Here is a 14,926-nt window from a genome sequence, read left to right as displayed (position 1 = left end):
TCTTGTAATAAGCCTCCGTTCATGAAACATCGATATTTGATATGTGCGCAAATACCAATGACTTGTTGGATCACTGTGTGGGAGGTCTAAGTGTTCAACTCTCGTCGAATCAACACTCGGGAAGTCTAAATGGTTAGACTTGAAAGTATTATGCTCGGATACTCGGACGATGAAGCTCCGGTCATGTTTCACACAACACTAGTTCAAGAAGTCCATCGGATCATTTAAATATTCCAAACCCACACACTGTTGGCACAAAGAGTAGGTCTGGGAGACGCATTTCTGGTGTTTAATAGTGTTGTCATGCGCAGTTAAATATATCATAAAAATATTTAAAACCTTCATCCCACATGAGTATATATATTACTACGTATCCCCTGAATTGTAACCACTGTCATTCGTGCGTGCCCACGCACTGCGGTCAAGGACAGCGCATGAAAGAACGAAGTTGCTTCCACGCGACTTCAAACCAGAGAACGAAATAAAATCTGGCAATAATGCGTATATTACCTCTTACTTACCGAGGTTAAGAGTCGTACTGTAAGCTCGGCCCTCGAACTTACAATGGGCCCGGGGGAAGGAGATAATACGATTAATGTTACATCTTTTGGTATTAAATCGCACGGAAAAAAAGACACCTTGAGTCCAAGCAGGACAGAATTGTAGAATGTGGTCCGTTCAAAAAATTGACTAATTCTCGTGCGGGTTCTATTTGAACGGTACAGCGCATACTAACACTCCGATAATTGCCTCAATGATATGGCGCGGTTTTAGTTGTATTTCTGCAGGTACCGGAAAGCATTGTGTTTTAGTCACTCGGGATTAGTCTTTATTTGGAGTTGTTTTGTTTTCTGTCTGTTTTACGTAATTTCTGCTCCGGTACTTGCAGAAGCTGCCGTTTTTAGTGTCAAAATTCAAATGTACATTCGGCAATTCAAACATTCAATTTATCTATTCAAACCTTCAATTCAGCAAGTCAAACTTTCAATTCACCAATTCAATTCAATTAGGCCTAAGGTTAGCTATAATGTATGTTTTGGATTCTTCTGTATTGTTAAAACAATGACTCGTTCCCCGTGAAACGAAATGAATATTTGAATTGCCGAATTGAATGTTTGAATCGTCGAATTGAAAATTTGAATGGCATGTTTGAATTTTGACACTAAAAACGCGCCATAAGTTTAGGTTGAACGAAACAGCATATTAGTCGTTGCTTAATAGGAAGGCGGTGTGGTCCAGTGTTTAGGGCGTTGGGTTTGCATGCGGTTTACCCGAGTTCAAAATTCCGTTCTAACCTCTGGTTTGGATTTGTTTCTGGCTGTTTCCGAACTCAGCTCTACCACGCTTTGTATAATAGCCAACTGGTTGCCTCCTGCCAGTTGGGGTGAAGTGGGGTGCCTGTGAACTAGCTTGATAGCTAAGTGCACTTCCTCTATAAACAAAGCATTTTTACCTGTAAAAATAGTCCATATATAGTGTCTCTTTGTAGAATAAAATTTAAATTAAAGGGGTTCTGTTGCCAAAGTCTTATTTTAACAGTTTTTGGTGAAGAGTGTTCTGTACTGAATCACGCGAACAACATTCGTGACAACCCTGTGAGTATATAACAAATGAATTTAGGGGAGGGGACTATTTATATTAACGTTTTGGCGATTTTTGGGAAACGCCGTACACAAACTTCAAACAACTTGCACATTTTTCCACGTTGTACTCCATTTGAACGGCTCTCCATCCAGCTAAGCTGCAGACGATACAATGTTTCTTCACTGCACCAAAATGAAAAACAAACAAAAGGATTTTGCTCATGTCATTTTTCTACAGTCTGGTGTCGCATGCTTCATTCTCAAAGCTAACTTTCGCTTTTTCTTTGTTCTCAATTTTGGCGACGCCGTTATGGAACCCACTTGTGTCGCATGCTTCATTCTCAAAGCTAACTTTCGCTTTTTCTTTGTTCTCAATTTTGGCGACGCCGTTATGGAACCCACTGGTGTCGCATGCTTCATTCTCAAAGCTAACTTTCGCTTTTTCTTTGTTCTCAATTTTGGCGACGCCTTTATGGAACCCACTGTTGACTGTGTTTGTTCGACTCATCATCGAGGTTTGGGTGTTCATCTCTGATTTCTGTCGCTGAATTCCGTTTTGCGAGTTGGGTGTTGCAATGGCCTCTATACAAAGTTTTCGTAGGGAATCCTTCCGGAAACTGGGGCTATTGAAGAAGTAAATAAAGGGATTGCAGATTGAATTAAAAATGCCAAAACTGTAAGTTATGACTCGCACAGGATCACCAGGGTTAGGAAAGGGTGCCACGTATTTCTCGATGAAGCCAGAATAAATTACAAAGGGCGCCCAACAGAGAAGAAAGCAGATTATAACAGTGAGCAGCATACGGGTAACTCTTTTTCGTGTTCTATCCAGTGATTCTACGTTAGCCTTGGACATTGTTCCTTGGCGAGAAATTTTTCTTTCTCGGCTCCATACTGCTTTGCCAACGCGACTATATAACACTGCGATGGTAACCAGCTGAATTCCGAAGGTGAAAATGGAGAGAAAAATCAGATACACACTACCAGCTGTAGTGTTATTTGGAACAGTTTGGCAATACCAAAAGCTTTGGTTGTCTGTCGAAACTCTTACTGTAGTAGCGAAATAAAACGTGGGCAGGAAAATAGCTATTCCGTAAATCCATGCGGCTGAGATGAGGTACTTTGGACGTAACCAGACCTTCATTGCTTGCAAAGGGCGAACCAGTGAATAATATCGATCAATACTTATCACGGTCAGTAAACACATGGAACTTGAAGGGGCCAGAAACTAAAGAAAAGCAATGTCATTGTTAAGTAACAACTTGAAAGTACCCTTTCCAATGAGGAAACCATAAGCAAATCTCTTTAGTTATGCTTTTGTTTCATGTTAGCCCAGATAGATCTACATCTACATCTACATTTATACGTTAGCAGGAACTATATATAGTTATCACACTAACTTTAAATAAAATTCTTAAATAAATAAATGAATAAACAATAATAATAATAATAATAATAACGAAACAACTGTAAAAATATCATCCGTTAAAAGAGGAAAAAAAAAATCGTACAGCACGCGCGGTACGCATTTTAGCAAATATTCGTGCGGTATTCTGTACAACAACGAAGTGAAATCACCAAATTTGAGGTTTTCACAACAACGCGAGCACACAAATGCGAATCTTTCATTCTCTAGTTTTACTTTGAAACCGCTCGCAGATACTTCGCCCACATTATGCTACACGAACGAGGGAGGCCTAAACGCGAGAAACTTACCGAAGTTAAAAGTCGTAGATCTTAAAGCCCGTTTAAAGATCTTTAAACGCTTTCAACATTTGAACCAAAATTCGTTCAACAAAATTTCAACGAATGTTGGGCAAATGTTGGACGCAAAAACTTCGCGAAATAGTTGATTACGAGGAACTAAGAACTAGAAACCAGACTCTCTCGTTTAGATCAACTACTTTGACATTGACGTTGACTTTTGCCGCTTGATGTGAGCATGCGTTTTTTCTACAATTGTCGAACAGAGTGTTCAAACGGCTTGCAACACCATTCAACATTTTCGAGAACAAAGGAAAAGTTGAATCGATGTTGAATGAAAGTTTAAACTGATTTAAACTTCATTCAACACGCTTTTGATCTTTCAACCTTTTTTCACGTTTTCAACAATGTCGGAAGACCTGTTCAAACGCATCGAACATTTGGTTCAACAAAGCGTTGAGTGCATGCTGAAGCAATTGCTGAAACCGGGCCTTAAACGGGCCTTAAAAGTCCCTATTGTCGGGTTTATGAATACTGTTGGTAACGCGTATGAGAGGGTTTTTTTGGAGGAGTGGGACGGTGCAGTAAGGGGGACGAAGTGAGATGAAAATCATCAGTGACGAGGCTAACTCATGTCCTTCTAGGTGAAGATGGGGACATGAAAACACTTGGACTTGGAATCTTGTTTAATCCTCTTCACATACTTAAAGTGGTACTACGACCAAAAAAAAATTTTGTTTTTCCTTTGGATTTCAAAACTATGTTAACTAAACACTAACTCACCTAAGTTTTAAGTTCTCATTTTAAAAAGACACCTGTTTATTTTAGCTTAAATTTTCTTATTTATTGGTCCGCCATTACTAACTTTAAAATCTTGAGAGAGCTGGGTCGAGGATAAAATGACGTCAAACACTCACTAGTTTAAGAATGCAATGCGTGTGTACGCGGCCTAATTAATATGCAGCACGGAAGTATCTGGCTTTCAGACTTTTCAACCCGTGTTTTGCATATACAATAAATTGTGTTTACACGCTGAAATTTTAAGCTAGTGAGTAAATGACGTCATTTTCTCTAGATCCAACCCTCTGAGGTCCAATCGGCCAGTTTTGAACGTGAGTAATGGCGGACCATGAAATCCAAAACTTACACTCAAAATAAACAGCCTTTGGATAAAACTCAAAGCTCAACATTTTGCCAGTTAGGTGTTAAGCGAACACGCTTTCAAAATCTGAAGGAAAAAAGGAAATGATTTTTTGATCATAGTACCACTTTAAGAGTCACATCTCCTTTGTTTCTCGACTGTGATTTAGTTCTAGTAGCCTGCGTGCAAACGTCTCGTATTTCCTTTGTTTTTCCGCCTGTAACAAAGGTAAAAGGAGATGTACGCACGCAGGCTACTTTGCATGGTTCCAGAATTCGGGAGCATAATGTCGTTTTCCTCACGGGCCGAAGTCACTCAAAGCAGCTTGTCGCAACATTTCTTGGAAACTTCAACCAGTCAGAACATTCTCCCTTGCGTCATCAAATGTTATGTCCAATCATTGAACTATGGTTTAATTTTTGAACTAATTTCACGAACTGAGGCTACGATGATTTCGTTCCACCACAGTTTTTTTCTTTCAGTCTTTAGAATTTGCCCTCTACTCGCGTTGCGTTTCCTCAGACCTTGAAAAATTAACTCTTCTGACTCCAGGGCAGTTGACTGAAAGTAGACATTTTCAATCTGTTCTGAGGAATGATTTTTAATTAACTGATGAAACTAACCTGGACAAAGCGTGCTATCTTGCATATGGCACTGGCTCCACTTTTGTCTTCCTCTGGGTAATAAAAGTTGATCCATATGGTCATCGGGATATTCAGCAAACACACGAGCAGATCAGAAATTGCCAAATGCAATAGGAACAATTGAACAGGTGACCGTTGACCACGGCGACGAGATGACATGATTATGAATACAACCATACCATTGCCACACAGACCGATCAGGGCTATCACTCCTGTATGATGGTGACAAGCAAATGAAACCAGCGTAAGCAAAATATTGCATACCAAATTCAAAGTATGTTACTTACAAGTTTATAAACAAGACAGTTAACTGTGTTAATTTGTTGAATATAAATAGTTTACTTCATAGAAAGTGCGGCGTACGGGGTTTTATGCACGAGTTGTTTGTGTCAAAAACCCGAACGAGCGAGGAACGAGCGAGTGAGGGTTTTTGACACAAACAACGAGTGAATAAAACCCCGTACAAAGCACTTTCTATGTCGTAAACTCTTTATTACACATAACATGAGAATTTTCATTAAAATAGTTTTCTGAACGCGAATTAGAAACAAAAACTCACTAACAATAGAACCAAATGCAAATTTAATTTAATTCAATAACAAAGTACGATTTGCACGATTTGCACGATTTGCACGAGATGCACGAGTGATTGGCATGGAAACGCCTTTACGCTATCGCTGATTGGTTATACTTTCACATGTGAAATAGCTGTACGCCATTCTGATTGGCTGTATAGGTCTTTTTCACATGTGAAAATAAAGCGTATAGATTTGTACAAATGAGCTTTATGGAATAAAATTCTCATGTTATGTGTAATAAAGTAGCTTTCCTTCCAACCACGAAAATTGTAATAGCAATCAGTAAAATTCACCCGTTTTCTTCATGAGAAAAGTTGCTTGTAACGTGAAGCAAAAAAACAAGTTTTCGTCCTTTATGACTCAATTTTGTCTTGCAGTCGTCTAAAAACCTCAAAGCTGCGGAAACAATTATTCCGGCTTTAATTTGTCTAAAGCATCATGCCTGTTACATAAAATGGTTTCTCTTTTGTGTGCAACTGACTGAAGACCACTCAACGACCAGGGAAAACCACTTAAATGTCCCATGTAAAAAATAACATTTCAGACGGTAAAGAGAAAAACTCATCATTCCTGATGTTGAAAGTGATCGGGGACAGTTTGAAGAAGAGAAAAAATTAGTAAAAGTACATAATACCCGGCATTGTCTACAGGGATCGGTGATTACGCATGGACAGTCACGGAAAATAACAGGAATCATGACTGGCTATCGTGTGCATTATTTGAAATGTTATTTTTCTTATGGTCTTCGTTTTTCGGGCCTTTAATTTTCTTTCGTTTTTCTGTCTTCGGTCTTCGATCTTTGATCTTGGTTTTCCAGTTAAGATCGATTTCCACACACCATTTCATAAAATAATCTGCAAGTTTTTTTCCAAAATCGTCTCTCTAAACCAAACCAACTTATTGCTGTCAACGAGTGTTAAGCGCACCCTGAGCAACGATGGAGAAAACAAGCGCTTAGCCAAAACTCATGACTCGGCAAGAAAACCCAGAGGGGAGAGTAGCCATTGGGAAGATTAAAAAGCACTCGGGAGGCTCTTCAGGTGTTCCCGATACTTTCTGCGTGTTGTGGGTATCTCCATATAGGCAGAGAAACAGTTAATCAATTACTGGTGTCTCGCTCCGACTATTACCTAACTTTGACTACTTGCCTATACCTCTATTCTAAAACTACTGGGCTCTCTATCAATTTGAGCGAATTTGCGGCGCAAATAATTCGCTCAAATTGATAGAGAGCCAATAACATGTGGGAAGAACTCGTAGGCCATGATAAATCCTTACTGAGAACTTCTCTACAACCATTTAGGCAAACATGCATCGACCCCATGAGAGGGCAAGTGAACAGAGGGGGTGAGGTGGTCGGGAAAAAGTCAGTAGATATCGACAAGAGAGTGACACAAATACAACACTGAAGGTAAAGATATGGTGAAAATTTTCATTCTTTTGGGCCCTTACCCAAAACCCCACGCCAAGGCTAAGGCTAACTCACTTACGGTTACATGCTTACAAAACTGAATCAATATGAAGTCAACCGTGACCCGTCAATACCACAGGGTCCTGCTAATACCAAATATAACCTCAAGAAAAATCACGACTCAGTATTTTAAAAAGTAGAAACAAAAATCCTCGCCATAGTACCGCTCAAGTAAATTAAGGCATGGGCCCCAACCTGGCCCCAAATTATTGCACAAAAAAGTAAGGGGGTGATCTAACTTCTGAAGATTTAGTAATAACAGCCCAAGAACTCTCGCAGACTAATAACGTCCGAAAGTGTTTATATTGATGTGGCTGACGTATGCAAATGAGGTCACGTGACATGTTACGGCCACAAAACTCAAAATGAAAAACGGCAACAGCTTATGCTAAAATTTGGTCCACATAAAAGTAAATCCAGTCACCAGAAAACGGTAAAAAGTGTTGCCGTTTAGCTGGGAAGATTTCTGTGCTAAACATAACTTTGACATGTCACGTGATAATATATCATCCCATATAGCAGTTAACTTTCACATGTTATTGCTGTTAACGATGCCCCAATGTTATTTCGTGTTCTATAAAAAGGATCAATAGTTAGACTACCCCCTCACTTATTTTGGTAAAATTGATCTGGGCCCAGGCCTTGATTAGTCACCTGAGCGACCTAAGGCGATTCCCTTCAAAAAGCGCACCAAGTAATAACAGAAACAGTGCTACAAGCAATAGTTCCTTTGAAGCCACCTGAATTTTTAATTTCAGATATCTATAAGAGGCAATTGCTAAATTGTCGTGATAAGTGCGAGGTTCACTTCTCACTTTTATCTATGACCAGCACTGCTTGAATACTTGACGCGGACTATTCACCGATGTGAAGGTTGTATATTCACCGAGCAGCGAACACTAGCCACGACACTTCCGTGAATAGTTGTTTTAGTGTGTTACTTAAACAGTGAAATAATATAGCACACAAAAAGATTTTAACTCATTTATTCATGCAACGATTACAATATTCCGCCCGCCCCCCAATTGCTGGGAGGTGAATAGCAAACTTATATCCGGAGTTTGAGTGGCCAATCAGAGCGCACCTTCTACGTGATCCACTGTTTCAGTATAAACTAATTATATTTATTTCATTCATCCAGTTCTTTCACAGGAACACATGAGCCCAACAAATTGACCTGCCCCCAAACGAGTGACTTCATAGCTTAGTTGGTAGAGCATTGCAATGGCATCGTAGCAGAGGTCATGGGTTCGAAACCTGTTGCAGCTACCTGTCAGTTGTAGTAGTGGTCGTGATAAGTAGCTGCTTATCTGAGTCACTGCCATGATCGTTCATAACTTTTATTTCATGTCCATTCTACAATTCAAATACATTTCAAACTCATTTCTTTCGCATTCTTATTAAAAAAAGAGTGTATTTAGCGAACAGTTCAATTGGTTTTAAATTTGATAGCTCATGTCCACTGGATAGTGATTGATCTGATGGAGAGAGATCTCCACCAGGCCCAGGTTGTTTGAAGGGTGGATAGCACCATCCACTGAATAAATCACTATCCACTGGATAACTCAATTGGTTTTGCTAGTGTTTATCAGCTGGGTAGTGATTTATCCGCTGGATACCGTTGTCCACCTTTTGAACAAACGAAGCCTGATATTTTCTACCGACTCAGTATCTTTACTTAAGAACTTCTTTTTCGTAGCAAACAAAGCAACTATAACTTACTATGACCCTATCTTCAATACTGCTGTTAAGCTGTGCAATAACCTGCTGGCAACACCGAGAATAGATTTTTTCCAGAGATGCCAGTCTCTAAAACCGCTTATCGTAAAAGGCACAATTCAAAGCGACGATCTCATTACTATCTCTACTGTTCAAAGAAGAGGCAAAATATCAGTCAATACCATGAGCACTAAACAGCAAGATATGTTTTTATACATTTGACTATCAAAAAAATGTTTTCCTTCGTTTGCACAAACAATGCAATCACGAAATCACAAGGGAAAGCAAAACTTTGCATAAAGCGGCAGTAAAAAGTATGTTTTTGAATTGGCAAAAATAAATAAACGAGCCTTCACTTCATTTGAATGCCGCTGAATTCACGGTAGCCGCGAAAAGGCAGCCTTAAAATACCTATATGACCTGGTGCGGAAGTGGATCTTGTTAATTTTCATGATCCTGTGATTAATCTGGCACCTGCAGCTATTGCTGCGGGCAGCTCACAGCTCCGGCCGGAATGCCAGGCCTGGCGATATATAATGATGATTCATGTTTGAGCTTTATACACCTATGGGGCGCCAAATGTACAAATATTATGACTTTTCCCCTATATTTTGCGTTATTTATAAATAACACATTGAAGTACCTTTGCGATTTATAAATCGCAAGGTTACGAACTTTGCGATTTATAAATCACAAGGTTACGAACTTCGCGATTTATAGATCGCAAAGTTACCAAGTTTGCGACTTATAAATCGCAAGGTTACGAACTTTGCGATTTATAAATCACAAAGTGCGATTTTGCGATTTAATAATATAACCGCAAATTCATGAAATCTCGTGGTCCAATGTTTTGATTTTTTTTGTGCAAGACAAAACTAGACAAGACCGCTCTCCTCAGCCGTCTCAGAAACAATTTCTGATGCATTAAATGCTCAGGAATCATCACAGAAAAGTGAGGTAAGGATAGGTTTTATTTTCTTCATCAATTTTATTTCGATTTATGGCGAATCGGTCTGAATTGTAGGCTTCGTTTTTTTTAATTTGCAGAGCTCGAGATCACAGAATCTTTATCGTACTGCATCTATCCCACGAACCGCTCCTTCTCAAGTTTGCACGATTTCATCTACAATCTTGGACAAAATAAAATGGAACAGAAATGCCCCCTCTCCCCCAAATCAAGGATGAAGGTGCGTGAAGGCCAAAACGCGCCATTTTCCCATCACTGATTTTGGGGGGAGGGGTGGTCTCAATGTTCCATTTAATTTGTCCAAGATTGTAGCTTCATCTATACCTGTGTCGTTACAAGTTATCATTAACGAATGAGAGAAGAGATCCTCGGACTTAATTCGACAATTTAAGCAACTGTCTCTTTTTGACACCTGAAAAATTCAGGTGGCTCCAACGGCATTCGAACCCATGATCTCTGCGATACCGGTGCAATGCTCTCTGAAGCCACACACTTGGGAGGGTCTTGTTTCTGTGAAGGACTCGATGAATGAAATGAATCTACCGTATATTAACATTAGCAAAAATTCCATTAGTGCCAAGATGCAAACAAGTTCATATTACATAGACCGAAAGGAAATTGAAAGTAAAAAGTAGGATGAAAATCATTTCTCCCTGAATTTCATATTTACGTCCGACATAGACACTTTTGCGAGCGAAATGATGTAATATAATATGCACTTGTCAGCATCGTTTGCATCTTGGCACTGGTGGAATTTCTGCTAATGTTAATAGAGATTCATTTCATTGATTGACTCCTTCACGGAAAGAAATGAGCCCAAAAAATTGACCTGCTCGGAAGTATTGTGCTTCAAAGATTCATAGCTCAGTTGGTAGAGCATTGCATCGGCATCACAGAGGTCATGGGTTCGACTTCCGTTAGAGTCTTAGAGCGACCTGAATTTTTCAGGTGTCTATTGTAGCAGAGATGGTTGCTTGAATTGTCGACCTAAGTCCGAGGATCTCTCATTCGTTAATGACAACTTGTAAAGACACAGGTAAAGATGAAGCTAGATGAAATCGTTCAAACCTGAGAAGGAGCGGTTGGTGGGATCGATGCGGTACGATAAAGATTCTGTAATCTCGAGCTCTGCATATTGAAAACATGGCAATAAAACGAAGCTTACAATTCAGACCGATTCGCCATAAATCAAAATAAAAGTATGAAAAAAAAAAACCTATCCTTAAGGACCTCACTTTTCTGTGATGATTCCTGAGCATTTAATGCATCAGAAATTGTTCCTGAGACGTCTGAGGAGAGCGGTGTTGTCTAGTTTTGTCTTTCACCAAAAAATCAAAACATTGGACCACGAGCCCGCAGGCATGAATTTCATGAGTTTGCGGTTATATTATTAAATCGCAAACTGCGCGATTTATAAATTGCAACATTACGAACTTCGCGATTCTTATACATCGCAAGGTTACCAACTGTTACCAAAAGTTGATAACCTCGCGATTTATAAATCGCGAAGTTGGTAACCTTGCGATTAATAAATCGCAAAGTTCGTAAGCTTGCGATTTATTAATCGTAAAGTTGGTAACTTTGCGATTTATAAAGTCGCGAAGTTCGTAACCTTATGATTTATAAATCGCAAAGTTCGTAACCTTGCGATTTAAATTGCAAAGGTACTTCAATGTGTTATTTATAAATAACAAAATGTAGGGGAAAAGTACTTAAATAATATTTGCACGTTTGGCGCCCCATATACACCGAGCTGTATTGCTTCCTAGCAAGTTCCGGAAATTATGGCTCTACTAATGGATGTAATGGGCCGCAACATCAAAATTGCGCAAGGCTCCGAAGCGGATTGTGGCCCCATTTAATGTTCTTTATTACGCTGAATAACTGCCGCCAACATTTGCATAAAAAGGTAGCCATTTACGTGATTAATGAACGACTTTTTCAAATCTCTCAGCAACGTTTTTAGCCAGTCAGTATTCAGCCGACTACCTTAAAAACCCAGTACTCCAAGGTGTTGTTTACGTTTGATAATGATTCTCTATTTACATTTACAATGTTAATGAAATGTAAGTTTGGCATTTGGAAACTAAAACCAGTTTTTGAAATCTAAATTGAGCTTTAAAATGGGTGCACTGATGATTCGACAGCTGGTGTTCATGAAGAGGCACATGTCAGTTTCTCTCTGTTTCACTTCGGTCCACTGGATTTAGAAAATTGCGTGCAGCAAGAAAATTGTTTTAATCTCAATCTAATGGAGACTATTACCTTATATCAGATGTCAGTTACAAAAAAGAAAAGTAAAAGCAAACGTGATTCGGAGGACAGGTTTCCCGTAGAAGTATGACTCCTCTCAGCCATTAGTTTTGTTTATTGACTCACCTAACAACACCACGCTCACAACAAATTCACTGCCACTTGTGCTCCAAAGATCGTAAGTGATAGTACTGTTGATAGATGCCATGTCATTTGAAGTCCAACTTTAATTCGATCCCACTCTATTGAACTCCTGAAAGAAAACAATTTTTGTTACCAAGAGTTTAGGAAAAATCCGTAATCTTGGCTGAGATCAATACGTGCTGTTTTTGAAGTATGATTGTGACTGAGTCGTTATGCTTCATTCAACACAATTCTCACGCACTTCCCGTTCATTCCCGTGCTAAGGTCTCTGGCATTAGGTCAATTTCTGACAATTCAGATTTTTGGGATTCTCTTTTCTATCTTATCAATGAGCCATTTCCTTTACAATCCCAGGAAACAGAAAAGTGACGAAAAAACATACCACAAATTTCTGACGAAGAAACTGCTGCTTCAGAACATATTACCGTTGAAGTCAAGACAACTAAGTTTGAAAAAGTCAATTAGTTACATCAATGATAGAGGGAACGTTCACGGTTAGTCCGGCGGACTTTAGAGTTATCTATGCTTGTGTGGTTTCCATTCAAGGATTGTTGTTTGATAGTAACTGCTAAAATTCTGGCTCTAGCTTTGACGTTGCGACAAAAATTTGTGTACTTCACTTTTCTTGTAAAATACATGACAGCACCATTACCTGAGAGCAGATTAAGTGAAAATAGAAGAAAATTTCTGTTTAGCAGAGGTAATGTCCTTCACAAGCTTCTTTTCAGTCTTGTCCTGCCGTGCGTGGGTTCTTTATGGACCACTGGGTATCCGATAAGTCCAATAACAGCACCACGAAAATTAATGCAAATTAACTTGCAATGAACAACAGCTGAACCATTAGATGAAAAATTAATTACTTGCCTTTCAACTATTAATTTGCTGATATAAATGTTCATATATGACCAATGCAAAAATGGGACCGGCAAATAATAATTGTGGGCAATAACATAAACTTTTAGAAAGCAATGTTTTGGCATGCTGTTATGAAAAGGAAACAAGGGCTCTTTTGAGCGAATCGCACAATGTAAACGCTAATTAAAATGCCATCTAAAAGCCTTTGCAATAAATTCAACAATTTTGGCAGCAAATAAATGAGTCAGAATATTAACTTAGGAATAAACAAAATTAACCAAACTTTTTTTATTTGAGAGAATTTTTAAAACTTGTAGTTGTGTCTTGTTGAAAGCACAAGTGTATATTAGTGTAACTCTCTTCATGGAAGTCAAGTCACTTTAAATACCAGCAATTTACACATGTTGTTGTTAAACCCGGGGATTTAACATCACGCTGTAGTTTGTCATGTTTTTCAAGCAAGATCTTGCAGTTGTCATTGCCCATTGTGTAATGACAAGTGCTGTTAAAGTCGAGAAAATTATAGTGAACTAGAACGTATTGTTATGCGCTTCGATTTTTCCGGGGGAGTTCATTTGAAGGTTAACTTTGCTGTGTTTCATGTTAGCTTTGTTTGTGATGCCGATATTAAAGACATAAAAATGTCTCGAACTACAATTGAATATGGAAACAAAAGATTGTTCTTTTTAGAGGGGGATGAAAGACTAGACAAAGATTCTTATATCTTATACGTGAGACTATTTCACGCAAAGTAATTAATTCTGATTATCTTAAACTCATTTCTGCGGCCGAACGTTCATTTGCAGAGTGAAATATCATTGTAAAAGAAAATGTGTGTGCGGGTGATTCTCAACGTCGTTAATTATAACATTCTTTCGATTTCCTGATAGCAGTAACAGCAGTAATAGTAAAGTTCTTTAGTCTTCCCTTACTATATTGTAGTTTTGAGACTGAATGGATAAGTGAATGAATACAGCCAAATCGATAAAATGATAAGAAACATTAATTAAGAAAAATGTGTTGAGATCATTAAGACAGAGCTGGGGGGAAGATATAAGGGTTTTCAATCTTCCTTTGGGAGGCTGATTTAAACTATAGGTAGAGTGCACATTCAGCCCAGGCAAAATGATCGAGGATCACCAATTTAACGTAGAACATAGCAAATTCAACCTGAGACCGGATTTGGCCTACAACATATAGCCCCAAAATGACCATGGCTAAGTCATTGATTATGTGAAGAGCTTTAGTTTGTCGACTGAAATAAAAGGCGAATGACTCTGCAGAAATGTTCTCCAGTGTTTGCTCTTGTTGCTTTAACGCTGCTTACGTATACTGTCAATTGATTACAAGACCCAAGCTATCATTACTCCTAAAAAATATATATATTCTTGAACTTGATTTGAATGTATTTCAGAGAGTGCTGAACAATCATAAACTGGTTCAAGACTTCAGAGGTAGTTCATCGTTTGATTACTACAGCTTTGTTTCGTATGGCCAAAATATGACCACACTCATTTGTGTTTTATATATTACTTCATGAAGAAAACATCTACACGTATTGGATGCTTGTGTCCTGATAAAGAGATTTAATACGACAAGAGAAGACTGGCAGCTGTCGTAAGAGCTGATAGACAGCAGTGTGTTTGTTTCTAAGCACCGAAAAGCCGCATTGAAAGCACGTGACAACATGAATACGGTTTTGACGTGTTAGAAACTTGCTATGAAACAAAGTTCTCGTCTTTTCTTTCTCAAAACCCGGTTGCATTGCTATGGTCAGTAGTATGTTGGTTTGCGGATACACTAACAACAATAAATCTCAGCTGATCGTATGATATACTGAAAATAAACAAGAAACGTTTTTTTCAAG

The 14,926-nt window shown here is 38.7% G+C and overlaps 1 protein-coding gene across 1 annotated transcript; it reads right to left on the bottom strand.

The window, feature by feature from the left end:
- Window positions 1-262: 262 nt before the first annotated feature.
- Window positions 263-13,007, bottom strand: LOC137997382 (pyroglutamylated RF-amide peptide receptor-like). The gene is made up of 4 exons (XM_068843340.1): window positions 12,857-13,007; window positions 12,187-12,313; window positions 5,052-5,284; window positions 263-2,811 (listed from the first exon to the last, which is right to left on the bottom strand). Exons 2-4 carry the CDS (start codon window positions 12,266-12,268, stop codon window positions 1,816-1,818), a joined length of 1,311 nt encoding a protein of 436 aa, XP_068699441.1. The 5' UTR covers window positions 12,269-12,313; window positions 12,857-13,007; the 3' UTR covers window positions 263-1,815.
- Between the last annotated feature and the right edge of the window lie 1,919 nt (window positions 13,008-14,926).

This window comes from Montipora foliosa, chromosome 3 (assembly GCF_036669935.1).
Source record: "Montipora foliosa isolate CH-2021 chromosome 3, ASM3666993v2, whole genome shotgun sequence".
NCBI lineage: Eukaryota > Metazoa > Cnidaria > Anthozoa > Scleractinia > Acroporidae > Montipora > Montipora foliosa.
This window is presented reverse-complemented; position numbering and strand designations above follow the sequence as displayed.

What these genes read in the sequence shown, in the direction of transcription:
- LOC137997382 (XM_068843340.1), bottom strand. Translation starts at nt 12,268, where the DNA reads ATGGCATCTATCAACAGTACTATCACTTACGATCTTTGGAGCACAAGT. An exon ending in TGTGAGCGTGGTGTTGTTAG is followed by an intron (nt 5,285 to 12,186) that starts GTGAGTCAATAA and finishes ACCATCATACAG; the next exon opens with GAGTGATAGCCCTGATCGGT. An exon ending in AGATAGCACGCTTTGTCCAG is followed by an intron (nt 2,812 to 5,051) that starts GTTAGTTTCATC and finishes GCTTTTCTTTAG; the next exon opens with TTTCTGGCCCCTTCAAGTTC.